Genomic DNA, 23,362 nt, shown 5'->3' with positions numbered 1-23,362 from the left:
TATTATAAAACTAATAATTTCAAAATTAATTTGAAAATGCATTTTAAAATTTATAAAAATTAATTTCACAAATATATATATAAATTTAAAAATATTTTTAAAATAATAATTAAAATTTTAAAAAATATTATAAAACATTTTAAATATATATTACAAATTTTTAAAATTAATAATATAAATTAAATAAACAAAATAAATTAGGAAAATAATATAAAACTTAAAAAGAAAAAATCCAAGAAAGAGACAAAATATAAGAAAAAAGTAAAAAGTAAAAAAAGTAAAAAAAATATAAAAACCTGACAAATCAGAAAAGTGGTGGCGCCATTTAGAATGGCTCCACCCAAAAATAAAATTTTTTTTAAGTCCCTCATTTTTTCAGATTTTTTTAGTATTTCCCTAATATTTTATACCGCCATTCAACATGGCTTCACTAAAAAATAAATTTTTTAATACCCTGACTGACGTGGCAAAGTGGTGGCGCCATATCATATGGCTCCACCACTTTTTACTATAGAAAATAGGTTACTTTTTGTACATAATTAAAAGGGTAGGTTATTTTGATAATTAATTTATTTTTAGGGTTAATTTTATAAAAAGCCTAATAAATTTATTATTTTAGAACAAATTTTATCTAATTCTTACATAAAATGTTTATTTCTTTTCCTTTTGATTATTGAAATTTTACGTTTTTTTTTACAATTAAACTGTATTAGAGGTGTACACCTAAACTTACCTCATATATTGTTTGTTGAATTATTGACAATTTTAAGTGTGGTTAGTGTGATAATAAGAGTGAAGATAAAAAGATTTTTAGACGAGGTAAAATTAAATTGTAATTTTAATAACTTATATATTTATTATTTTGAAGGAATAAATTAAAATTTTATAATTTTAAGAGATTCAAAATAAATAATTTTTCATTTTAGGGGACCAAGGCCCTACCAACCCCTTTAATTATGCCCGTGTGATAACTTGAATTCATTAAGGCATATATGTGATAATCTCTGTTTTAAAATGAAATTATCCTATTCTCAATGTACTAAAATGAAGCTCTCAAAATTATGTAGAATTTAAAATTTTAATTAATTTATTAAAATATTAAATTCTATAGAAGAGTTTAAAATTTTATAAGTGTTTTTTATTAGCAAAATATTTGATGTAATATAAGTGTACACATTATTGAATAAAACATAAAAATAATAGAAGACACTTATACATTAACAATCATCAAATATTATTTATATTATATTAATTCAATGTACATCTAATTATATCGATAGATATGTCACTTCAATTAATTCGTTAGTAATTTTTATATAATTTAATATTTTTCAACTCTATCAATAATTATCGATAACAACTTATTTAAAACTATTGATTCCAGTAAAATTTTAAACTCATCATATATATTTTTCTTTTTATTTCCTTTTTAATGAAACATTGAAAGAAGTCAAAACGGTGCGTTTTTATAAGGTGTAATGAGAGAAGGAGAGCCAGAGACAGAAGCTTGAATATGTGAGCGAGGGAGAGAACAAAGGATAACAGAAAAAAAAAAGGAGGTGGGGGCTTAAGCCATGACAAATACTCTAATTGCTCAGCTTCATCTTGTTCCTCCATTCCCTTCCCCTTCCAAACAATCATCGATCTCTCAACCTCAAATTCAAATCCCCAACAACCCTAACCCAAAACCCAAACCCATTCTTTTCTCTAAATTCCTCTCTCTAGCTCTCACTTTAACCTTAAACTCCCCACTTCCTTCATTAGCCATTCCATCTCTCACCTCTCAATCTTCCCCTCAAGCTCCTCTCACCACCACCCCTTTTACTCAGTCCAAGTTCTTGCAACTTGGACTTGAAGATGGGTCTGTTTTAAAAAACCCTCCCTTTTTTGTTTATTTGGTTTGAATTAAGCTAATGTACGTACGTACGTGTGTGTGTGTGTGTGTGTGTGGTTGGTTAATGTTTTAATTGTTTTCTTGATGGTGATGAGTGATGACAGGAAAATTAGGCCTTGCCCTTCAACAAATCCAGGTTGTGTTTCAACCAATGCAAAGTCATCATCTTTTGCCTTTCCATGGGTTGTTCCTGAGACTTCTAAAGAGAATGCAGTTCAGGTTTCGAGAAAACAATTATGTTTTTGTAATGTGAAAGTAATTTCATGTTTGGTTTGGCTTTTGAGAGCATTGCTTCATTTGCAGGAACTGCAAGAAGCGATTTTAAAAACTCAGAAGAATGCCAAGATTGAGGTTGTTGAAGATACCCCAAATGGTAAGTAGACATAAATTGGCATTTGGGGGGTTGCTGTTCATATCTTCGTTTAGGGTTTAGACTGATATGATATGAAACTGAAACAAATTCAGGGAAATATATACAAGCTGAGGTAGATGGAGGGTTTGGTCCTGATGTAATGGAGTTTTTAGTGAAAGGGGATGTTGTTACTTACAGGTCAATGGCCATGAAAGTGACCTATATTTACCCTTTCACAACAGCAATTGGTGATTCAAAGGGACAGCTTGAGAGGTTGAAGAAGATCGTTGACCAGTTAGGCTGGTATGTTCCAAGTTTTGATTCCATGGAATAGCCCATATTCATTGCTTTTTGAATGTGTAATATTTTTCTCTGTATCTTCATAGTGGTAATATTTTTCTTAGGTTGAAAGTGATGAAGCAACAAACTGTAAACAGTTAAAACTACAATCATGATCCAATCAAACAAATTCCCTAAGCTTTGCCTGTTTCTTCAAAAATGATTAAAAAGAGCACCAAACCCTTAGGTTTTTTTCTTTGTTTTATACAGATTGAGTATTGCTTTTTAGTTGCTAAAACATCAACGTTTGAACCGCAGCAATTAGGTGACACTGCTTGAAACAAAAGCAAAAGAACATTTCTTCTTCTTCACTCAACATGATTGGTTCCATAACAATAAATCAATGTAGCCCACGTAAAAGTGTTTGATTGTGAATTTTTCTAAAACCCCATAATTATCCTGGCAAGGAAATGTGATAGTATCGCCTGTAAGGTGCTGAGAAAAAAAAGAAGAAAATGCCTCCACAAGTCTCTCATGATGGTGCCTTTCAGATTGGCCCTTCGGTTCTGTTATGTAATGGCGGAGGCTCAGGTTCAAGCCCCAAACATGGCGGAACAGCTAGAAGGATGAAATTCCATGGGAAAAAACTACTGCCTTTGCTTGTTCTCGTCCTTTCATGTCTTTCAATTCTCAGACTTCTTAAAATAGCAATGATTGCTTCACATTCTTCATCTCCGGAGTGTTCATCGGAATGCAGTAATTTTCTATCAAATGCAACTCCAGTGGTGGATTCCGAGTCTGGTGGCCGACATGAACCCACCCCTGCTGCCACCACTGCCAATGCAACCCTTCTCACCCCAAAGGAATTCATGGTTCTTTCGAAACTTGTTACACGTAAAGCGCCTTGTAATCTCCTTGTTTTCGGTCTTCAATCACAGTATTACAATCTTTCATCAATAAACGCAGGAGGAATCACTGTTTTTCTCGAGGATGATCCTTTGAAGATAAATGAAATCAAAGCTGATTTTAATGGAACTCGAATTTATAACGTCAAGTATCAGATACCAGCTAAAAAAGCATACAATTTGCTCAAACATGCAAGGAAAAATCCTGCTTGTTCTCCCACCACAAATCTGTTGAATCAATCGAATTGCAAATTGGCATTGAGAAACTTACCAGAAGACGTTTATAAGCTTAAATGGGATGTTGTGGTTGTGGACGGGCCGATCGGGGACACGCCGGAAGCACCAGGGAGGATGCCAACTATCTACACTGCCGGCATGTTGGCAAGAACTGATGGGATTGGGAAGAAGACGACGACTGACGTTGTAGTTCACGATGTTCATCGGACGATTGAAAAATGGTTTTCTTGGGAATTCTTCTGCGAACAAAACTTGGTCTCTGCTAAAGGGAAACTCTGGGTTTTTAGAATACCTGTCCATCAATCGAATTCTACAAGCTTTTGCTCTTCTGAGACAGTTGTTAATGGCGGATCCATCTAATGATATGTTTTTTTATTGTCTGTTTTTGAGATGTCTTCTTTGTTAGAAAACATGATCTAATCTCGGGTTACTGAAATGTTTTCGGTTAATTCAAACTCATATTCAACGCTTATACTTAAATTAAATTCAGGTGGACTTAAGACCTATACCTGCAATTTTACCAAATATAATATTCTTTTTTTCTACTTGTTTTTGCTTTACAATTTCATTTCAAGAAGAAAACTAGATGGGCACGTATTAAGATTGCAACAGAGAAAGTTCAAGCTTTTGAGTTTCATTAATACACCAAAAATTTACAGAAATGGGAACATGTCAAGCCTGATTAAGTACAACAGGCTTTCTCGCCTGTGTTACAATCTGCATCTCCGATTAGTCTCGACGTCAGAAATCCGAAAAGCAGAACCACAAAGAAAAATGGAAGGCATCTAGCGTTTTTGATTACTTTTAAACCCGACAGTTCTCCGGTAAAGGCAACACACCGTCGAAGAAATCACCAAAGTACCCGTGAGGTTCGTGCACTAACCTCGATATGATGTCTCTAAGTGTTATTACTCCTTCCAAATTCCCGTCATCGTCCACTACATACATACGATGGATCTTTTCTGAGTCGAGCGTCTGGATCAATTCCTTGATGGTTTTATCTCTCTTGCAAGTAACCGTGCCGCTTAACATCGGCGATCTCTTGTCGTGTTTCTCCAAGTAGTTTTTAACTGCTATCAAGAAGTTCTTCGCCGTGATAGATCTATGCAATCAAGAGGACTTAATTCAGAACACAAAATATATATCTGATATGAAATTGAAGCTTTCAAATCAATCATCATAAACCTGTAATCGCGGTAGATCTCTGGTGCAGTTAGAAGGAACTGTACATCTCTAAGGCTTATGTTACCGATAGCTTTTTTTCCTCCACTTTCAACTACCGGTACGCCTCCGATTCTATTTTTCCTCATTAACTTAAATGCTTGAAGAACCGGTTGATCCTCGTGTACCTGATATACAAAGAGGGATTCACTAACATATCGCTTGCTAAAGAGTAGGTTTAGTTGAAGGCAAGCTATGAGGAAGATTGCTAGAAATGCAAGGCAATTGCTACTGGACAAAGCCCAGATTCGGCACTCACACTCAAGTTTGAGCAACATAATTATGAGCCTTAATTTGCAATGTATAAGGTGTGCAATTTCATTAAGACATTCGATAAAGCATCGCAAGAGTCATGGCAATGGAAATGAAAAGCCTCGAATCGATGAAAACGAAAAACTTAAACAGATAACAGCTACTCACTTTGATAATTTCCTTAGGTGACATTGTGGGAAGACCGATCTCTGAAAGTTTCTTAGTTCCCCAGCTTTCAAACCAGTGAAACCCGGTGCATTCAGCTAACATGTGAATGACAGCTGACTGCGTGATGATGTTATTGATCTTTCCATCACCGAGATCAACTACTGGAACACTCTTCATTTTATATTTAGAAAGCAGTAACAACATAGTCAAAAATGAGTTCGATTTTTGCAAAGCAAGGAATGGTGCCCAACGGAACGTCCCCGAGATATCGCGAACCTGTATGCTATCACCAGTTAACAACACCGGTACGTCTAAGAAAGAGAGAATTCAAGATGTAGGAAGCTGTTCTCTAATAGAGATTTAGAAATACCACCTTAGTGTTCTTGTAAAACTTGGAGGACGTTAGAGCCTCGAAAAAGTCTCCCGAAGTAATCGAAGCATCTTCGGGGCCTAAAGTTCCGAGTCCCACAGCAGAGGTCATTCCATTAATAGATACCGCGAAATAAGTTCCACTGGGAGATGAAGGGCTTCTAGGTGAAGGTGGTTCTGACTGAAAAATGGTGGAAATTTTTACTCATGTCAAACGCATACCCTTAATCTACACTCACACCCAAGTTACATTAACATAAACTACTACAACCTAACAACAAAAGATGTCCATTAGCAATTATCCTCTTGGGCAGAAAAAAACAAACAGATCATATATATTGGGTTTGATTTTTCGACCTGTTGCAAAATCCATATAGCAATTCCAGCGAACTCTACAATGCCAATGTATCTGTCAATCCAGGTTGCATCCTCAGGGGCATTAACATCAACAACTGGTGCGCTAAGAATCTTGTTTTGAGCCAGTATTTGAACAGCCTCTGCTAAACTAGCATCCGATTTTATCTCAATCCCTGCAAACAGAATCTCACTTCGTCTTAACCAAAACTAAGATCAACCTTAAACATTACAAAGTTAATACCATAACATATACTCATCAACCCCACACCGCAAAATAGGGGGAAAATTAACAAAATCTGGCAGCCAACCGAAGCAGACAAACATAACCCAAAACGAAAATAGCATGATCAAAGGCATCGAGACAATCAAAACAGACCTTGAGGAGCAAGAGGGAAAGCAGAGACAGGAATGCTCTCAAAGCAAGCGTTGAGCTTTTCATTAGGACTAAGCTTTGGTTCTTGAACACCCCATAGATCCTCCACTTTCATTCCAAGCTTTGCCTCTGGACTCCTCGGACTCTCTTGCTGATCCATGCTACTCTCTCGCCTCAATTGCAAACTCGCCATCTTCAACGATACTGAAAAAACACAAAAAGAAACTTCACTGTCTTTCTCTCTTTGCGACCCTTGTTTCTATATGTAACTAAAAGTTCAGAAAGCCGATAACTTGAATCATTCAACAATTGGACATAAATAACTGAAGACAAAACAAACAGGGTTTACTTTTAAGTACTGTGTAATGGATGGAACAATGATTTGATCAGACCGTTAACTAGGGTTTTTGACAAAGTTGTCGGGGCACGTGGACGGTGAGTGATGTGGTGTAATTGAGAGGTGATAAACTGAAAATGTTGTCTGGTCAAGACAAACTTTACTTTTGTATTGTTGGTTTTATTGTAAGGAAGAAACCGGAATAGGCGGTCTTATCCATCCGGTTTTTAATGGCGGCCACTCTAGTGTGAGCCCAGGAGTAATTTGCGCACTCGGGTTTTGACGACACCTGGTTTTGCTGATAAGGATACCTGAATTTGCTGACATATTTTTGATGGCGACTCTGACTCTTATCTAAAATTATTATGAAGTTAGTCTCAATGATTGCATTTTATTTTTATTTTAAAATAAATAAATTAATTAATAATTGTAAATTAAAAAGTAAATTAATTTTTATATATCAATATGATATATATATATGTATATATATGGTATCTTAAGTGTCATTTTCAAATTATTCTATTAATCATATTCTTTTGTAAAAGTATAAAATAATAAAATTTTAAACTTAACCTTTAATCAAATGTATAATAATTTATTTATTTATTTTTAAGTAAAAGAAAAAAAATCTAGTACAATTTTTTATGATATTTTTATTCTGGATGTACTTGTTAAGGCATAAGTTTATATAAATATTTATATTTATTGAATGCTGTTCATTTACAACCTTAAATATGGAATGAAATTTTAATATATCAACAGATTAGTAGATTTTATTGGATCTTTGCTCAATTATTCCTAGTTTTGTATCATGTCTATCCATTCCTAACATAGCATTATATAACACTATGTGACGCTACTTTATTATAAGTAGACTAGCTTATACTCCTTGATACTTTAATTTAGTCGTTTATGGGCCAGATTCAGTCCGGTCCATGAAATCTCAAATGAAAATTATTAGAGGTTAGTTTCTTTTGGTTAAAGCGTGGACTACAGAAAATTGAAGTACCAATTTGACATACTTTTTTTCTTCAAGTACATGAAAAGTACAGGGGTTAAATAAGAGTTAATTTCTAAACTTTTTAGAATTTGTTATAAGATATATATTAATTTATTGTTTTTTATGTGATAGACATGCGCTGAGGTTTTGAAGATTGTAGGGATGGTAGAAGAAATAGTTGATGAACATATGGGATTTATTATACATCAGTGGTCATCAATTCGAGTCCTAGATAAAATTTGGGTCAACTACCCGTGAATTGAATAGGTCCCACCAAATGATTAAGTATGAGGCGAACCACCAGAGGATGGCAAAGGAGTACCATGAGCGGACAATAGGGGAGTTTGCTAATCTAGCTCGCAAGGCGAGCTCAAGAATCTAATTCGCAAGAATCGAGTGAGGATCGCGGCCCTAGTCCGCATATACCCTAGGTGCTCATAGAAGGGAGACCATGTGTTTTGCAAGTAACCCAAAGTAAAACACATGTCAAGCGGGCTTCAGTCCTAAGAATAAAGAGGACCGCATACACTGCAAGCAGCCCAGGACGAAACATGTGTCTAGTAAGCCTGGAGCCCGCACAAAATGTTAGTTCTAAAAACAACGGAATCAAGACAAAATAGTGGGATCAGATTGTGAATTGTTAATATAAATACTCAAATGCTCCTGTTGATGAGGTACGAGATAAAATTACTCATCAAGATTTAATGGGTAACAAATAATATAAGGTAGAGTTAAAACTCCATCCTCCTTTCTTACTAAAGTACTTCTTATGATTCAAATTATATTTATTGGACTTTAAAATTAATAAATTGAACATAAATCAAAACGGTACAAAATAACCAAACAAAAATAATCCCAATTGTTGTGAACAACTTTAAATAAGGGGGATCTAGACAGACACTAAGTTTAAGAGTTTAATTATAATTTTCAAACTTTTTTAGGTTTTATTAAAATTTTAGAACTTCTAAGGAGTTTTATGAGAAATCTTAAAATTTTGAAGTCCCAATTAAAAATTTTAAAATCTTTAATGGGCTTAATAAGGGTCTCCAAAAAGTTTGAGAATCTTAATGAAAATTTCCAAAATTTAAGGCTGGATTAAAATTTTCTAAAAGATTAAAGTTTTTCATGATGAAGTTCGAATTTGACTCTAAATTGAGATTTTTAATACTAATTAAAAGCATATATATTATACTAAAAATACGAGGAACATGTTGATTGAGTTTTAGTTCGATTGTCATGGATATTGTTGTCAATGTAAGAGAACGTGGATTCAAGTGCACTGAAACGCATTATTCTCCTATTTATAGATTGGAAGGGACTATAAATAGTTTTAAACATTGTGTTAAAAAAATGAGTCACATAAATTAAACATAAAGTGTGCGAAAGTTTAGCTTACTTAAATAATCCAAACAAATAAAGTTCGACTTACACAATAACTTAAACTAATTAATTTTAACTCTAATTGATTTTAACTCGAGAAGATCAAATTAAATTAAAAAATTTAGTGAATTCAAAGAACTTATGACTTTTTAAAAAAAATACAATTACGTATCATAATCGATACGCATTACAATTTCAGATAATTAAAATTAAATTATTACAAACTACAAACTTACAAATTGATAATTAAAATATATAAATATGAAACTCACATGCAATAAGACTTAAATCTAGAACAAAATTTAGACTAGAGTAAAATATATTTAATGTCACTAAATTATTAATATGATTACGTTCTTGGTAATTTAATTTTTAAAAGTTACAAAATTATCGTTGAACAATTTAAAAATTTTTATTTAAGTCGCTAAACAATTTAAATTTTTTTATTTAAACTACTAGGCTGTTAAGTTTTTTTTTTTAAAATGCCCAGCTAGTGAGCTCTAAATGACAATTCGACGATCGATATAATAGATTAATACCCGTCGACTAGTAGAAAAACGTACATTAGATCCAAGTCGATGTGACAATCAATGTTGAAGATCGAAAAAGAAAATTGTTTAGATTTTAGTTTGCAAATTCATAATTTTAAAAGTTGTTTCTATAGGAGACGAGGGATATATAGAGAGTTTTCAATTAAAAAAAGTGGTGTAAATAGATAAAGCCATACAATAATAATTTTAATAACCTAATAGGTTTAATAGGTTAAATAAAATTTTTGACTATCTATAATTTTTTTAAATTAACTCATAATTTAATTATAATGAATAGAGCTTATCCTTTAAACTAAAACTCCTCGTACACAAATCACATTATTAGAGGGAAAAATCCCGATATATAGCGGGAAAAGAAAGTAGTGGCTGGGCTTTTCCGACTTTTCATATTCCTTCTTCTTCTACTTATTTCTTCCCCGTCTTATTTTATTTTTAATTTTCCTTTTATCACTCGAAAAGAAAAAAAAAGTAATTGGGGTGAGGGTTTTTGTAAAGGCCAATGGAGGGCTCCTCTTCTCAGCTATTTGATGATGATCAAAAGTCTTCCGGCGCTTCCAAGTTCCTCTTCAACCTTCCGTCTCGCGGCCACCTCTCCTCCACCGTCATCTCCTCCAATCTGGTGGCATTTTTTGTTCTCTTTTTTCTTTAATTAATTTCATTTCATTCCGTTTAATTTTAATCTTTGTTCGTGCCATTATATGTTGTTTTCTGTGCTTCGTCGCGCATAATTGTGACAAGTCAAAGAAGTGTAGAACTGCTTGTTGAAGTAAAGTAGTTTTACTGAATCCGGAGTGAAGGAAATAGTTATGATTCACTTTGGATCGTTTAATTTTAGCAACAATGAAAAAGAAAAAAAAAACATTTTAGGGTTCAAATTCGAGGTTTTAGGATATCTAATTAATGTGTTTCTTTTAGAATACATCCGCATTTGTATGTTTTTGTCTGATGAATGGTTTACTAGGGTTTTACAGTGAGAAAATTTACTTGGAAAGTAGAGAGAAAACTGTTATTTGAGTTAACGAAGATGCTTTATTAGTAAAACACACGGTTTTGATACAGAACCAGGGTTTGTTTATAGAGATGTCATTAAAGTCTGATCTATTTGGGATTAACCATTTTGGACTGTCCTTAGTAAATATTTTAGGGGCCTTATTTTCATCTTGGAATAATTTCCAGTATTTTTAGGCTACCAAACTCTTGAATTTACTGACCAAACATAACGTTATGTTACCTGCTTAGCATTCCCTTGTAAGCATGTTTCCATTTGCATATATGCATTTTATATAGCATAACCTTTATTCCTTCACTTAAATTGTTCATGGCATGTGTTAAGTAACGAAGGCATAGGATATGGCCGGTTTCACCATGGGGTTTCTCTTCGATGGTTCTAGGATTGTGGACATGTTATGGTCTTTGTTTTGCCTTTGCTACTCTTCAAACTAGAGCAGTTTCCCCTTGTGTCTGTATTTCAATGGGGTCAAGTCACTTCTCAAATAATAGCCTTCTGTAGTCTGTCTATATCATTATACCAATTTGTTTCGCATGGCCAGGATGCTGGAAGTTTGTACCCATTTGGCCTGTTTCTTTCTACCTGCTTTTGTTTGCATATTTAAGCAAGCATCTGATTTATGAGCCAGCCTATTCAGCAGCTCCCTTTCTTGTAACTTTCTAATTACTCCATGCTATTTCTTTCAAGGAGTCTCCCTGAAAAAAAGAAAGTACAATCTGTTATTCAATTACATTCATATACTGCACCTTTCTTATCAGGAAACAAGCTCAGAAGAGTTTCTCATTTGGTTAAAGAACGAGTCAACTTAGTTAGAGGGAAACTGGTTGGGTTGTTTAGCCAAATTATTGCAGTCACCTATATTGCTGCTGATAAGCTTCTTTGATGTGTAATGCATCTTTGGATCTTTTTAACTAGTATAGTCTTTTTCATTTGATTGTTTTATTTCTCGGCATAATTCTTTTTTCTGCTTATTTATTTATTTATTTATTTTGAACTGATAATTTTTTAGCCCTGTCAATGCATGAAGAGCATGTCATTTTGTACAAAAATGTCGCTTATATTGCAAAATTCTGCAGGGGGGGATGCGAGTTTATATTTGCGAGCACAACACTTCTCCACCAGGTGGCTGTAGACTTAAACTTATTAGGGACTTCCAATACTTTTGAAATTAAATTTTATTTATTTTAAACTTATGCATGACCGTCCCATCAATGTCTTCTTGTTCGACTTGAGAATCATTACTTACTGTTGTTAATGCTTTACTTCCATCTTAATGTTCAGGGTCTTAAGTGTATATATCTCTAATTAAAATTGCCCTTAAAATTGGGACTTTTGATTCACTAAAGGTCTTAAAAATTTATTTGTGCAACACCTGCTTTTGGGGAAGCTCTAGGCAGCCTTCTGCCAACGTGCATTCTAGTTTCTGTAAGAGAGGCTTAATCAGATATTGTTATTGAAAAAACAATTTGTAAGGCATACTATTAATTGAACTTTTGTGCCAGCTACCTATGCTGCCATCGTTTCTGCCATTTTTTAATGGGTTACTCTTGTTTTACTGAATTAAGTTATAATCAACATGTATTCTTGAAGCTCACCTATTTTCTGAAAATAATTAACAGGAAAGTGATTTAAAAATTCACTGCAAAATTTAAGCTATAGAACTCATTGCAACAGTTTGGGAGCCTAAAATTTTCCTAATTTGAAGCATGTGCAAGATAATATAATGTATTTTAAGGATATGATTTTGACGGCCTAAATCTTTATTCTGAACTTCAACTTACTCGCGTATCTATTAATTATATGGACATATGATCAGTGTTGAGTGGTAGTTAAATTGCTATTTTGTTTCTATTTTTATTTATCTGTTACCAGTTCATGTTTTATACTTGATAAATGTAAGGAAGTAGAGCAAACGTCTGAAACCTATGCTATAATCGTCTTGTTTATAATATTAATATGCACATTTTTCTGTTGGTTATCTTGTTCATTCCCGAGAAGAGCTGCACTAGTACAAGAAATAGTTGTGAGATTTGTTCTTATTGATAAGCTAGATAATCTTCTTTCTCTTGTATGTCCAGAGAGCCAGCACATAAAGACAAACCAACAGAACATACTTATTAGATCGCTCATGCTTAATGACAAGAATGGTGATTCCAGTTCAAAGGATGTGAAAGCTGCAGCTGAGGGTCCTAGAAAGAGGTAATGAGTTCTTCTTTCTTGGGTGAATGATGTTTAGATGTCTTGTTACTATTTATTGTGTGTGTACGTCTTTTTTTTTTTTTTAACATTAATTTCATTATAGGATTTTATCATATTTGCTTTTTTTGATACAATTCCTAGAACTACCCATAGCCTCTCCCCAACCCTTAAATAGGAGGATAATGTGCTTCAATGCACTCAAATCCATGTCCTCCTGCACTAGCAACAATGCGATGTCAATCGAGTTAAGACTCAACCAGCTTGTGTGTGTATGTTAATTGTCTTAGATTCAGTGTTAACCCTCATTTAGTCATGTGTAACATCAAGATGTAACCATCTTTTTGTAACTTTGTTCAGCCTGCTGTTTGTAGCGGATCACATGGATTGCATGATGTGCTATTATTGCACTTGCATCTTATTGCATGCAATCATGCTCGATGACTAGGGTAGATTGTTTGATGCCTGCCGTTCTTTTTCCTGCAGGGCTGCTGAAAGAGTCATGGATAGTAAGGCTTCAGCAAAGAAAGCCAATACACAAGGTAGTTCTCAACCTGGTCAGTTAATAAATGTTTTGTACTGGTACTCGTGTGTATTCATGTGCATGGTTCAATATATGGGTCAACATTGTCAAGAAACTATAATGTCACTGCCGGAGTTCATAGTTGGTATTTTGTTTTACATATTCAACGATTTTATTTTTCAATGCAGTCTCAACCTTGAATAGCAGTTGTTGCATGGAATCGTAATTAATATTGATGCAATATTTTAGAAGTGACTAGATTCTGTATTTTATGTCTGTCTTGGCCCATCTGTCGGTCCTTTATGCTCTTGACTTGATTCAAAACTTTTATCATCTCACTATGTTGGTTGATCACAATTTGGAAGTCAGGATTCTTTTGCTTATTCGTGTTGCTTATGATACTGAGACGTTTCTTCACTTGGGAAAAGTAGCAAAGCACGAATGCGGGATTACAATTGCTGGTTAGCTTTGTAGATTTAAAATATCTTTTTATCTGATTGATTTCTAGTGAGTTTCCACGTTTTTGTTAGTAAATCAGTATGCAATGTGAATGAAGCCATTCCATTTTCATCTAACCACGTCATTCAGCATGAGTGTGTATGATTTTTCTTGTTAAAATTGTCTCAAATCATTATTCATGGTTTTATTATTCAGAGAGTAATCATCTTGAATTCCGCTAATGACTTAGAAACTTGCAGAGGGATCAAGCAGTCGTGCTGAGAAGGACTACCATAGTTTAACCGTAGAGAGGCTTCGTGCCCTTCTTAAGGAAAGAGGACTTTCTCCCAAGGGAAAGAAGGCATGTTCTCTAGTAAAGCTTTCTTGGATGCCATCTTTAGTCTCCCTTAAATGTTTAGCTAAATAGTATTATATTCGGGACGCATTTAATGATCCGTTGTACACTACTGCTGTTCAGGATGAACTGATTGCTCGCTTGAAATGTGTAAATGGTTCGTCACAGAAGTCAGAGTGACGCCGCAGCTCTATCAATGTATACGTTGGCAGAGGTAAAAGAGAAGTAGGCGATCATGTTGTCTTTTGCGTAACTTAGGAAAGTGACACCAAAATGGAAGAATTACTTAAAACTTAGTGTTTCCTGAAAATAATGAGTAAGAGAAATTCTAGAACCTTTGCGTTTTGGGGTTAGTATTTGTGTTCACTTTCAAGTCCTTTTTTTTCTTTTTAGTTTTGCTTTTGTTTTTTTTATTTAGTTGCCATCTTCCCTTAAAAGATAATATGATTTTCATTATTAATCTTTTAATTAAAGTAAATTAATTAAAGAAAAATAATAATGATGATGATTGTGATGTTATTAATTTAACATTTGATAATTTTGAGTTGACATGTTACATGTCATAATTAACCCGCAATCGTCTACTACAAATCTTTAACACAATCAAACTGATCCCCACCAAATGGATTTCCTGTACAAATCCTGACAAACCGAGCCTACCAAATGGAGTTTATTAGCCAAATGAATCTACACAAACATGAAATCATTTTCCTTGGATCCAAATAATGTTGAAGTTTTGTCAATTGACGAGCATTTTTAATAAACGGAATAAAAAGGTCAAATCGGTGAGATTTTTAGATATCAATCAGGTGGGTGGAATTTTATATTATAAATATATAGAGTTATAACAAATTTTAAGTAAAAATATGTATTCAATTAAAGGGTACAAAATTTAATGTAAATCTAGAGGATTTTATCTTGGAATAATATCTTTTGAAAGGAGTTTAAATTTTCAGATTTTTATTTACTTTTGCTAATTATTATCCGGTTAAATTGTTTTTAGTGACTTGAAAATCAAAGTGATTTAATCATATATTAGATTATGGTATACTTGAAAAATTATGAAAAAAATGAATATATAAAAATTTGATTTGATGATCAAATAAAGCATTAGTTGAAATAATAAAGACATTGAAAATTATAGTATTTTGGGTTTGAATCTCATACATTTCTTAGATTTTATATTATTTGAAATGACAAAATATTTCTCGTAATAATATTTATTATTTTATAAAAGGAATGGTTTTTGATAACTTCTCAATTAAGTTGAGACTCGGTTAAAGAGTAACAATAACTCAATAAGCTTTTTAAATGTAGTATAAGTACATATAAATACAAGAATGAGGTTGCGGCATTGTTGTTTAAGGGGGAGGTTCCAAATTTAAATTTCATATTCGAGTCTCATTGCATGTAAGTATGACATAAGTCTTCAGTTTCATCATATATATCATATTTAAATTTTATTTGAATTTTCTCTAATCGTCAATCACAGTATTTTATTCGAATATGTATTTAACTAAATAGATAATGCTCCTCCAAATTTTTCATATTACTTTTAAACATGTATTTAACTATATAAATTATCTATCCTTAATTAAACCACTTGGATGGATTTGAATTGAAAATAAAGAGTTCTAAAGTAGGAGATACAGAGTAGAGAGTGTCAAAAAGTGGGAAGCGGCAAAGCTTGTCCATACCCCATTGATATGAAGGTTTGAAGTTAGGTTGATCTGACTATGATAGGAGGAATGGCAAATGTGGGCCTAAATGAGTAAGTGGTCGGTGCAAGGTCACATCAACATCATCAAATCGTCTGTCCGCCTAATTCCACTATTATTATTTCGGCTGCAAAATTACAGCGCTGCTTCTTTCAATTTCAGATGCCATCCCATGCAATTCGTTTTCGGTACTCATAATGACCCACATTTCAATTCTTCTATAAAACAAGGTACACCTACACTAATCATTTTCCGCTGCTGATTAAATAAAATCGTTTTAAAATTTAAATTCATATTTGTAAATAAAAGTCAAGTGTTAATATATTTTATATTATTTGTAGAATTAAAAAAATTGGCTAAATTTGTTTAAAATGAAAAAAAAAAGAAATGGGTTATTTTCTGAAATATTTATGGAAATAGATCGATTTTGAAGAGAGAAAATAAAAATGTGTCTTATAGGGTACATTTTTTGACTTTTTAATACATCAGTTCTTTTAGTCAATGGTTAAATGCTAGTGATTCCTCTTCTCATACTCACATTTGCATTTTTATTTCATATTGTTTCAAGTATTTTTTCTATTTTAAATTATTGTTTTAATACATTAGCTCATTTGGTTAGATAATTAAATAATAGTGATTTTATCATTGAGTCTTAGCTTTGATCCTTCTTTTAAACACATTTATATTTTTTATTTCACATTGCTTCAATTTTTTTAATTAATAATATATTATTTTCAAGTTTTTATATTAATAACTCTTTTATTTGTAAAATTAAATAATAATAAAATATTTTTAATGATAAATATATTTTATTTTTAAAAATATCCACTAATTTTTTAGATATAATTTTTTATATATAATATTTATATGCCAAATATTTATTTTCTCCACCTATATTATGGGTATGGTGATTTCTAATATTATAAAATGAAATAATTATTTCAAATATCATTATTATTTTTATATGTAAAATATTTCAAATATCATTGTTTTTCCATCTACATTATGATATTTCAAGTATTTTTATAGGTGAAATATTTCAATTAATTATTTTGAATATCATTATGTTTAGATGTGAAATATTTCAAATACACATACTACTAAAATTTACTACACTCATGATATGGATTGAAAATAAATATTACACATTTTCATCTGACGCGGCAGTGAAAACACATCTTACAACACACGTTTTCAACCATATAAACAGAAAACGCATCTTGTTGAACACGTTTTTATCTTCTCTCTAAAATCGACTTATTTTCTTAAATATCACAGAAATCTACCTAAAATCTTAACTATTAAAGAAATTGGTTTGACTTTTTTTATTGTTATTAAGATTTTAGTAGTAAATCACATATTGCATAAAATCTAGTAATATAAATGTCAAAAGGAAAGAAGAACAAACCCATTTTCAGTTTGCAGTATTGTTGTAGTGGCCGACAATGCAAAAACTACCTGCCAGCAACCTTTTTTAAAATCCGATAGCTGATGGATTTTTAATTTGTAAATTGATTAATTTTTGTCCAATTGATCGAATTGGCCGACTTGATTTTGATAAGCTCGACTTTCAATTATAATATTTCTTCTAAATTTTTTTCAATCAATGGTAGTTTTTTCATTTAAAATTGTTTTATCTCTACTCAACTTGGACATGTGGCAATGCAAGAAGCGACCGGAGAAGCACCCACGAATGGCCTTCTGTCTTGCGCCACCCGGTGTTCATCATTAATCTAGTCACCCGTTATTAGCGAGTGCACGCTTATCTCAAGAGGGGACCGTTGAGGCATAACAATATCGTACTACTTTAGCAAAGGGAATGTCAAAACAATATCGCTTTTAACAACAACCAACATGTAACAAACTTGTCACTTGGCCGACCACGCGAGCAGGGGTGAAGCTAGAAAATTTTTTTGAGGGGAACTGGAATAAAGTTGTATATTTTTATGAGAGCAAAAGTGAAACTTCACCATTTGAATAGTTTATATCTTTATAATTTTTAAAGGATTAGATCAATTTTTTCTCATTTTTTGAGGGCTAAAGTGTAATTTTACTATATACTATTTTAAATTTTTTAAAATTATAAAATAACAAAATAAAATTTTCCATTTTAAGAGGACTGTGGCCCTACTAGCCCCCCTTGGCTCTAGCCTTACACACAAGCAAGCCACCACCCATGTTGTCTGACACTACTAGGCACGGAAACCTTCTCCCTATGGCATGATGAAGAAAGGATATTTTCCCTGAACTCTCAACTCTCTCAAGCTTTATAGCCTAGCACACTACAACCTCATCTTCTTCTTCATCCTCAACTTATTTCGATGGTCCGGCTGACTCAAGTGAACTACCTCATTACCTCTATCGCCCTCTTATCCCTTATTGAACATTAGTATTAATAAATATATTATTTTTATTTCACTAATTATATAATTTTATAAATGTGATTCTTGGTTAATTTACCTAAATAATATAAAAAAATTAAATACTGAAATAGGTTGTGAGTAAGATTATTTACTAATTTAGTATTTTTTTGGGGTGAAGCCTTTCTATAGGTCCCACCACCTTATTTATATTTTTTTTATTTTTTAATATTATTTTATTAGTGGTGTCTTTCTCATAGGTGACACCACTTGTACTATTTTTTTTGAGTACAATATATGACCCGCGTATATGTACGAATATGGTATGGGATAGGTGGTGCCTATCTGGTAGGTGCCAGTGGTGACTCCTACCTGATAGGTGTCACTGGTGACTCCTAGCTGTTAGTAGTTTATGATTAGGTTATAATTTATTAGTGTTTTGTGTTTTGTTGTCTTTTAGTAATGTAATTCCTTTTAAAAAATTGTTATAGTTATTTATTTTGTTTGTAATTTATGGGATTAGGTTATAAATTGTTAGTGTTAAGTTTAGGGTTTTGTGATTTTTTAGTAATGTGATTTTAAAAATATATATTTTATAGTTATTTTGCTAGTGATTTATGATTAGATTATACAAATTGTTAGTGTTTAGTTTAGTGTTTTGTGATCTTTTAGTAATGTATTTAAAAAATAATTTTATAGTATTTTGTTAGTAATTTATGAATAGATTATATAATTTGTTAGTGTTTAGTTTAGTGTTTTATGATTTTTTAATGTAATTTTATTTGATTTTTATTTATTTGACAATTTTAATTGATTTATTAAATATTGATTAAATTTGTTGTTATATAATTTTATAGGTTGTTTGAAAGAAACTAATCATATATGTTTCTATTTCTATTTTTATTTTTTAATTAGTATATTTTTATGTTTAGATAGTTTATATTTATTTCAATTATATTATTATTGTAAACTAACATAAATTTTTTTTATTGTAGGTAAACCAACAGACAGGAGTCATCAGTGGTACCTATCAGGTAGAAGTCACTAGTAACACCTATCAGATAGGAGTTACCAATGGCGCCTACTAGATAGGCACCACCCGTCTCATATCATATTCGTACATATACGCAAGTCATGTATTGTACTCGAAAAAAAATACATGTGGTGCCGCCGATAAGAAAGGCACCACAAATAAAATAATATTTAAAAAATAAAAAAATTATTATAAAAAAAAAGGTGGTGGCGCCTATGACAAAAGTTCTACCCAAAAAACAAAAATAATCGTGTTGGCAGTTTATTTCAGAATTTTTATTATATTATTATTTAGGTAAATTAACCGTGATTCTTTAATCAACATCATTAAACATGAATTGATATTTTATATTGCATGAATAATAAAGAGAAAAATGTATGTGTTAAAATTAAAAATTAATTTTTTGTGAAAAATTAAATATTAAATTTTAAAATTAAATAAAATCATTTTTTCTCCCTAAATCATAAAACCAATACTTCAAATCGGAATTATTTAAAGTTAATAATTAAATCATTTTTAATCATCCACAGGCAATTCAATCAATTCCAAACATTTAACACGCGTGGATAAAAAGAAGGGCGCAGCAGTAATTAGATGATTGAATGAGTGATGTCGGGATTCTATATAAGGACAACACAAATCCGCCAGTGTCATAAATTCAAAACTGCTGGAGTCCCCCACTGTTTGGAAATTTTTAAAAAACACGTGCTTTTTAATTCCCACGTGCAGTTCTCCAATCCCGGCTCGATAATTAGCACGTATTGACTAATAATACTACCTATACATTACAAATATCCGACCACAAAAATCTCTGTTAACTTACCAGGCATTTTCTTCATAGTTATTATTTTCATTAAGATTTTTTCATATTTATTATTTTATACAGAGAGATGATTTTAGAGGGCTGGCATGGGCAGGCTCCTAAAATTAAAAATTATTATTTAAATTCTCTAAATTTTTTAAAATTTTAAATTAGTAAAACTAAAATTATATTAAAATTTAATTTAATACTTTAAAAATTATGAAGATATAGACTATAAAAATTAAAATTTCATTCGACCCCTAATAAATTGTTCTAGCTTACTTGCTTATACAAAGAAAAGTTAACTAATACTTATTGAATATTTTTATGATATATTGTTACACTGATATTATAATAGTAAATGATAATTAATAACCTCATCTGTTATTTAAAGCACTTAGTAAATATATTTTTTATAAAATGTGAATATATTATTATATAATAATAACTTTAAATGTATATTTTATGAGAGAATATTTAATCTATCATCCATGTATAGATCTCATGCACCATCGCTTAATAATAAAATGACACATCTCACTTATTTAAAAAAACATTAAAAGGTTTAAGAAATATATAAATAATTTTATTAACACAAAAGAAAAATAAAATAATTACAAATAATATTTAATTTTATTTAATAAAGTTAATATTATTTATTTTCAAGACCTTCAATATATATATATTTTTTTACACCAATGTTGATGTGTTATTTTATTACTAATTGATAGTATATAAGACCTATAAACATTCGATGCATCAAATGTTAATCATATTTTTATTGAATGTGGTCAAAATCATTAATATAATAAGGTTTTGAATTTTCAAATACCACTCTAGTTATGATATATAATTTTAGGTTTTACAACGAGGTTGCGTCTGGTACGAAGCAAAGCAATTACTTTTCTTAGAATTTAATTTTCCTTAAGAATTATTTTCTCATGAATATGATAGTATGATTCTTATGATAAAATGTGAGAAAGTTATTTTTCATGATAAAATTAACGGTATTTTAAATTGATTTAGGTATTAGTCTATTAATAAACATAAAAAGAAAAAATTATTGCTTCTTTCCTTTTACTTGATTTTCTCTATTATTTAATTTTATATATGCATTATTATATTTGCAAAATATATGTAGGACAAATTTAAATCAATTTTGGTTTCAATTAAAATTATAAATTAAAAAATATTTAACAACTATAAGTTAAAATTTATTGTTAAATATTTAATCTAAATATTTGTTAAGACTATATTTATTATAAAAATTAAATATATAAGTATTATATTTTATTTAATAAGAGTAAATTCATAAATTATATTATATTTTAAAAAAGTATTTAGTGAATTAAACGTGACAATGTAACTTTCTTGATATTTTAGTCAATATCTTCCTACGTTAAGTAAAGTAAATTTCTCAACAATTACATTTCCAACAATTACATTCTAAGGAATTACATTCCATTAAAATCATAATATAGGAAATCACGTTACCTAAAAGTTAATATATAAAAGAAAATTTTGATGTGATTTTAATGATTAAATAATGTTCATTTAACACGGATTGTTAATAACATACTAATTTTAAAATAATTTTTTATTATACATTAACATGTTAAATCATTATTTTGGTAAAAAAACAAAAATTTAAATTTAAACCTATAATGATTAAGGTATATACGATGATTTTAAAAATTAGATTAGTGATCTAACTTGTTATACCATAAAAATTTTATACAACTTGTTTGGTTTTAATTGATAAATTATTTTAAAAATATATATTTTGATTCAATGACTGTTTTAACTATTTTTTTATAGTTAAATGGATTAAACTAATTCACTTATAAATAAATTCAAAATTTTTCTCTAAATTGATATATTGATCGTTACCAATTCAACGAGTGTAATTTCAACAATATAAATAATTGGGTTCCTTTAGTTTTCATGTTGGGACCAATAAATATAATTTCTTTACGTAATTGATCTAAGATAATTAATTATTTATAAAAATGACCTAAGTTAAAACTTGTGTATGTAAATGATCCGTTCTCCATAGTAACCGTCCGTGTTGCTTAATATACCAATGGCACTGCCCCCCTCGTCATTAGCCAATCATTGTCTTTTTTTCTTTAAATAAAATTTTGGGTGTCGCCACTGTGTTGTTAACACCAGTATATATATTTCAAAATACCCGTTAAAAATACGAATATTTTTTAATGGGGCTGCTGGTCTATCAGGCAACACTAGGGAAATTTTCAAAAAATAAGTGAAAAAAAAAAGCTTAAAAGAAACAATCGAAATAGAAAAAAATTTAAAAAATAAAAATAAAAGGGGAATCCCATTACCAATGCTTGTTCATTTGTAGTTATTATCTTATTGAGTAGTCAATGCCACCATCAGTGGATGAAATATTATTTCAAAAAAATAATCTTAGATGAAATGAGAGTGAGTAAGAAAGAGATATGGAGAATGATAGAGAGACGAGAGAAGGAGAGTCAAATATAAAAAAAGGAAAAAAGAATAACAAATATGTAAAATAGAGATACAGAAGGAATTGAATAATTTATGAAAAATAGAGAATCGAACATGAAAAGGAAAGAGACTAACAGGTATGGAAAATAGAGATGTATTTTTCATAAAATATTAAATTTCCTTTCATATCTCTATTTTCCATATATGTTATTCTCGTTCCTTTACATATTTATATTTCTATTTTTATATATGTTATTCTCGTTCCTTTTACATATTTGATTTTCTATTTTCCATATACTCTCTCTTCCTTTTCCATTCAAATTTCACTTATTATTCTCAATTGAAAACCATAGTCACCATACTCAATTTTACTTTTTGTTTTTATTTTATTTTATTTTATTTCTTTCCTTTATTTTTTCTCAATTGAAAACCCTAGTCGTCGTACTCAATAGTCACTGATGCCACTGTTTATGGTGGCATTTTGTGCCGATTTCGACACTAAAGAAGAGGTTTCCTCTTTCTCATTGACTTCTACGGTTCAGATCTGCCAGTAGCTGACTCCAAATCTTCTAAAACAATGACCAAAACTTCAAGCTACTTTTTCTACAATGTTTTTTTTTAATATCACTGGTGCTGCTTGACACAACGATGACACCTAGAAAATATATTTTTTGAAAGATTTTAATGTCAGGCAGCACCCAAAATTTTTTTTATTATAATTTCTCCGTTGTCGCTTGACAGACCGACGACACATATTAAATTTTTTTTCCTCCCTAAATAC

General features: G+C 30.8%; 4 protein-coding genes across 6 annotated transcripts; 3 read left to right on the top strand and 1 right to left on the bottom strand.

Moving 5' to 3' along the window:
- Window positions 1–1,460: 1,460 nt before the first annotated feature.
- Window positions 1,461–2,723, top strand: LOC108479551 (thylakoid lumenal 17.9 kDa protein, chloroplastic). The gene is made up of 4 exons (XM_053021731.1): window positions 1,461–1,861; window positions 1,999–2,113; window positions 2,198–2,267; window positions 2,360–2,723. Exons 1-4 carry the CDS (start codon window positions 1,575–1,577, stop codon window positions 2,578–2,580), a joined length of 693 nt encoding a protein of 230 aa, XP_052877691.1. The 5' UTR covers window positions 1,461–1,574; the 3' UTR covers window positions 2,581–2,723.
- Window positions 2,724–3,040: 317 nt separating this feature from the next.
- Window positions 3,041–4,027, top strand: LOC108479550 (glucuronoxylan 4-O-methyltransferase 1-like). The gene has a single exon (XM_017782226.2). The coding sequence runs from the start codon at window positions 3,041–3,043 to the stop codon at window positions 4,025–4,027; it is 987 nt and encodes a 328-aa protein (XP_017637715.1).
- A 237-nt stretch (window positions 4,028–4,264) lies between these two features.
- On the bottom strand, window positions 4,265–7,042 carry LOC108479548 (SNF1-related protein kinase regulatory subunit gamma-1-like). Of its 2 annotated transcripts, none has more exons than XM_017782223.2 (7): window positions 6,757–7,042; window positions 6,411–6,611; window positions 6,035–6,207; window positions 5,682–5,858; window positions 5,309–5,584; window positions 4,853–5,016; window positions 4,265–4,769 (listed from the first exon to the last, which is right to left on the bottom strand). In XM_017782223.2, the coding sequence occupies exons 2-7, from the start codon at window positions 6,598–6,600 to the stop codon at window positions 4,472–4,474; spliced, it is 1,278 nt and encodes a 425-aa protein (XP_017637712.1). In that variant the 5' UTR covers window positions 6,601–6,611; window positions 6,757–7,042; the 3' UTR covers window positions 4,265–4,471. The 2 variants fall into 2 exon arrangements, with proteins under 2 accessions (XP_017637712.1, XP_017637713.1); XM_017782224.2 differs by having other exon boundaries at window positions 6,800–7,042.
- Window positions 7,043–10,008: 2,966 nt separating this feature from the next.
- On the top strand, window positions 10,009–14,695 carry LOC108476752 (uncharacterized). 2 transcript variants are annotated; one of them, XM_053022348.1, is made up of 7 exons: window positions 10,009–10,294; window positions 11,761–11,806; window positions 12,763–12,883; window positions 13,367–13,422; window positions 13,769–13,864; window positions 14,102–14,202; window positions 14,320–14,695. In XM_053022348.1, the coding sequence occupies exons 1-7, from the start codon at window positions 10,175–10,177 to the stop codon at window positions 14,374–14,376; spliced, it is 597 nt and encodes a 198-aa protein (XP_052878308.1). In that variant the 5' UTR covers window positions 10,009–10,174; the 3' UTR covers window positions 14,377–14,695. The 2 variants fall into 2 exon arrangements, with proteins under 2 accessions (XP_052878308.1, XP_017634545.1); XM_017779056.2 differs by lacking the exon at window positions 13,769–13,864 and having other exon boundaries at window positions 10,014–10,294.
- The last annotated feature ends 8,667 nt before the right edge of the window (window positions 14,696–23,362 follow it).

The sequence above is a fragment of the Gossypium arboreum genome, chromosome 11, assembly GCF_025698485.1.
Source record: "Gossypium arboreum isolate Shixiya-1 chromosome 11, ASM2569848v2, whole genome shotgun sequence".
Taxonomy (NCBI): domain Eukaryota; kingdom Viridiplantae; phylum Streptophyta; class Magnoliopsida; order Malvales; family Malvaceae; genus Gossypium; species Gossypium arboreum.
This window is presented reverse-complemented; position numbering and strand designations above follow the sequence as displayed.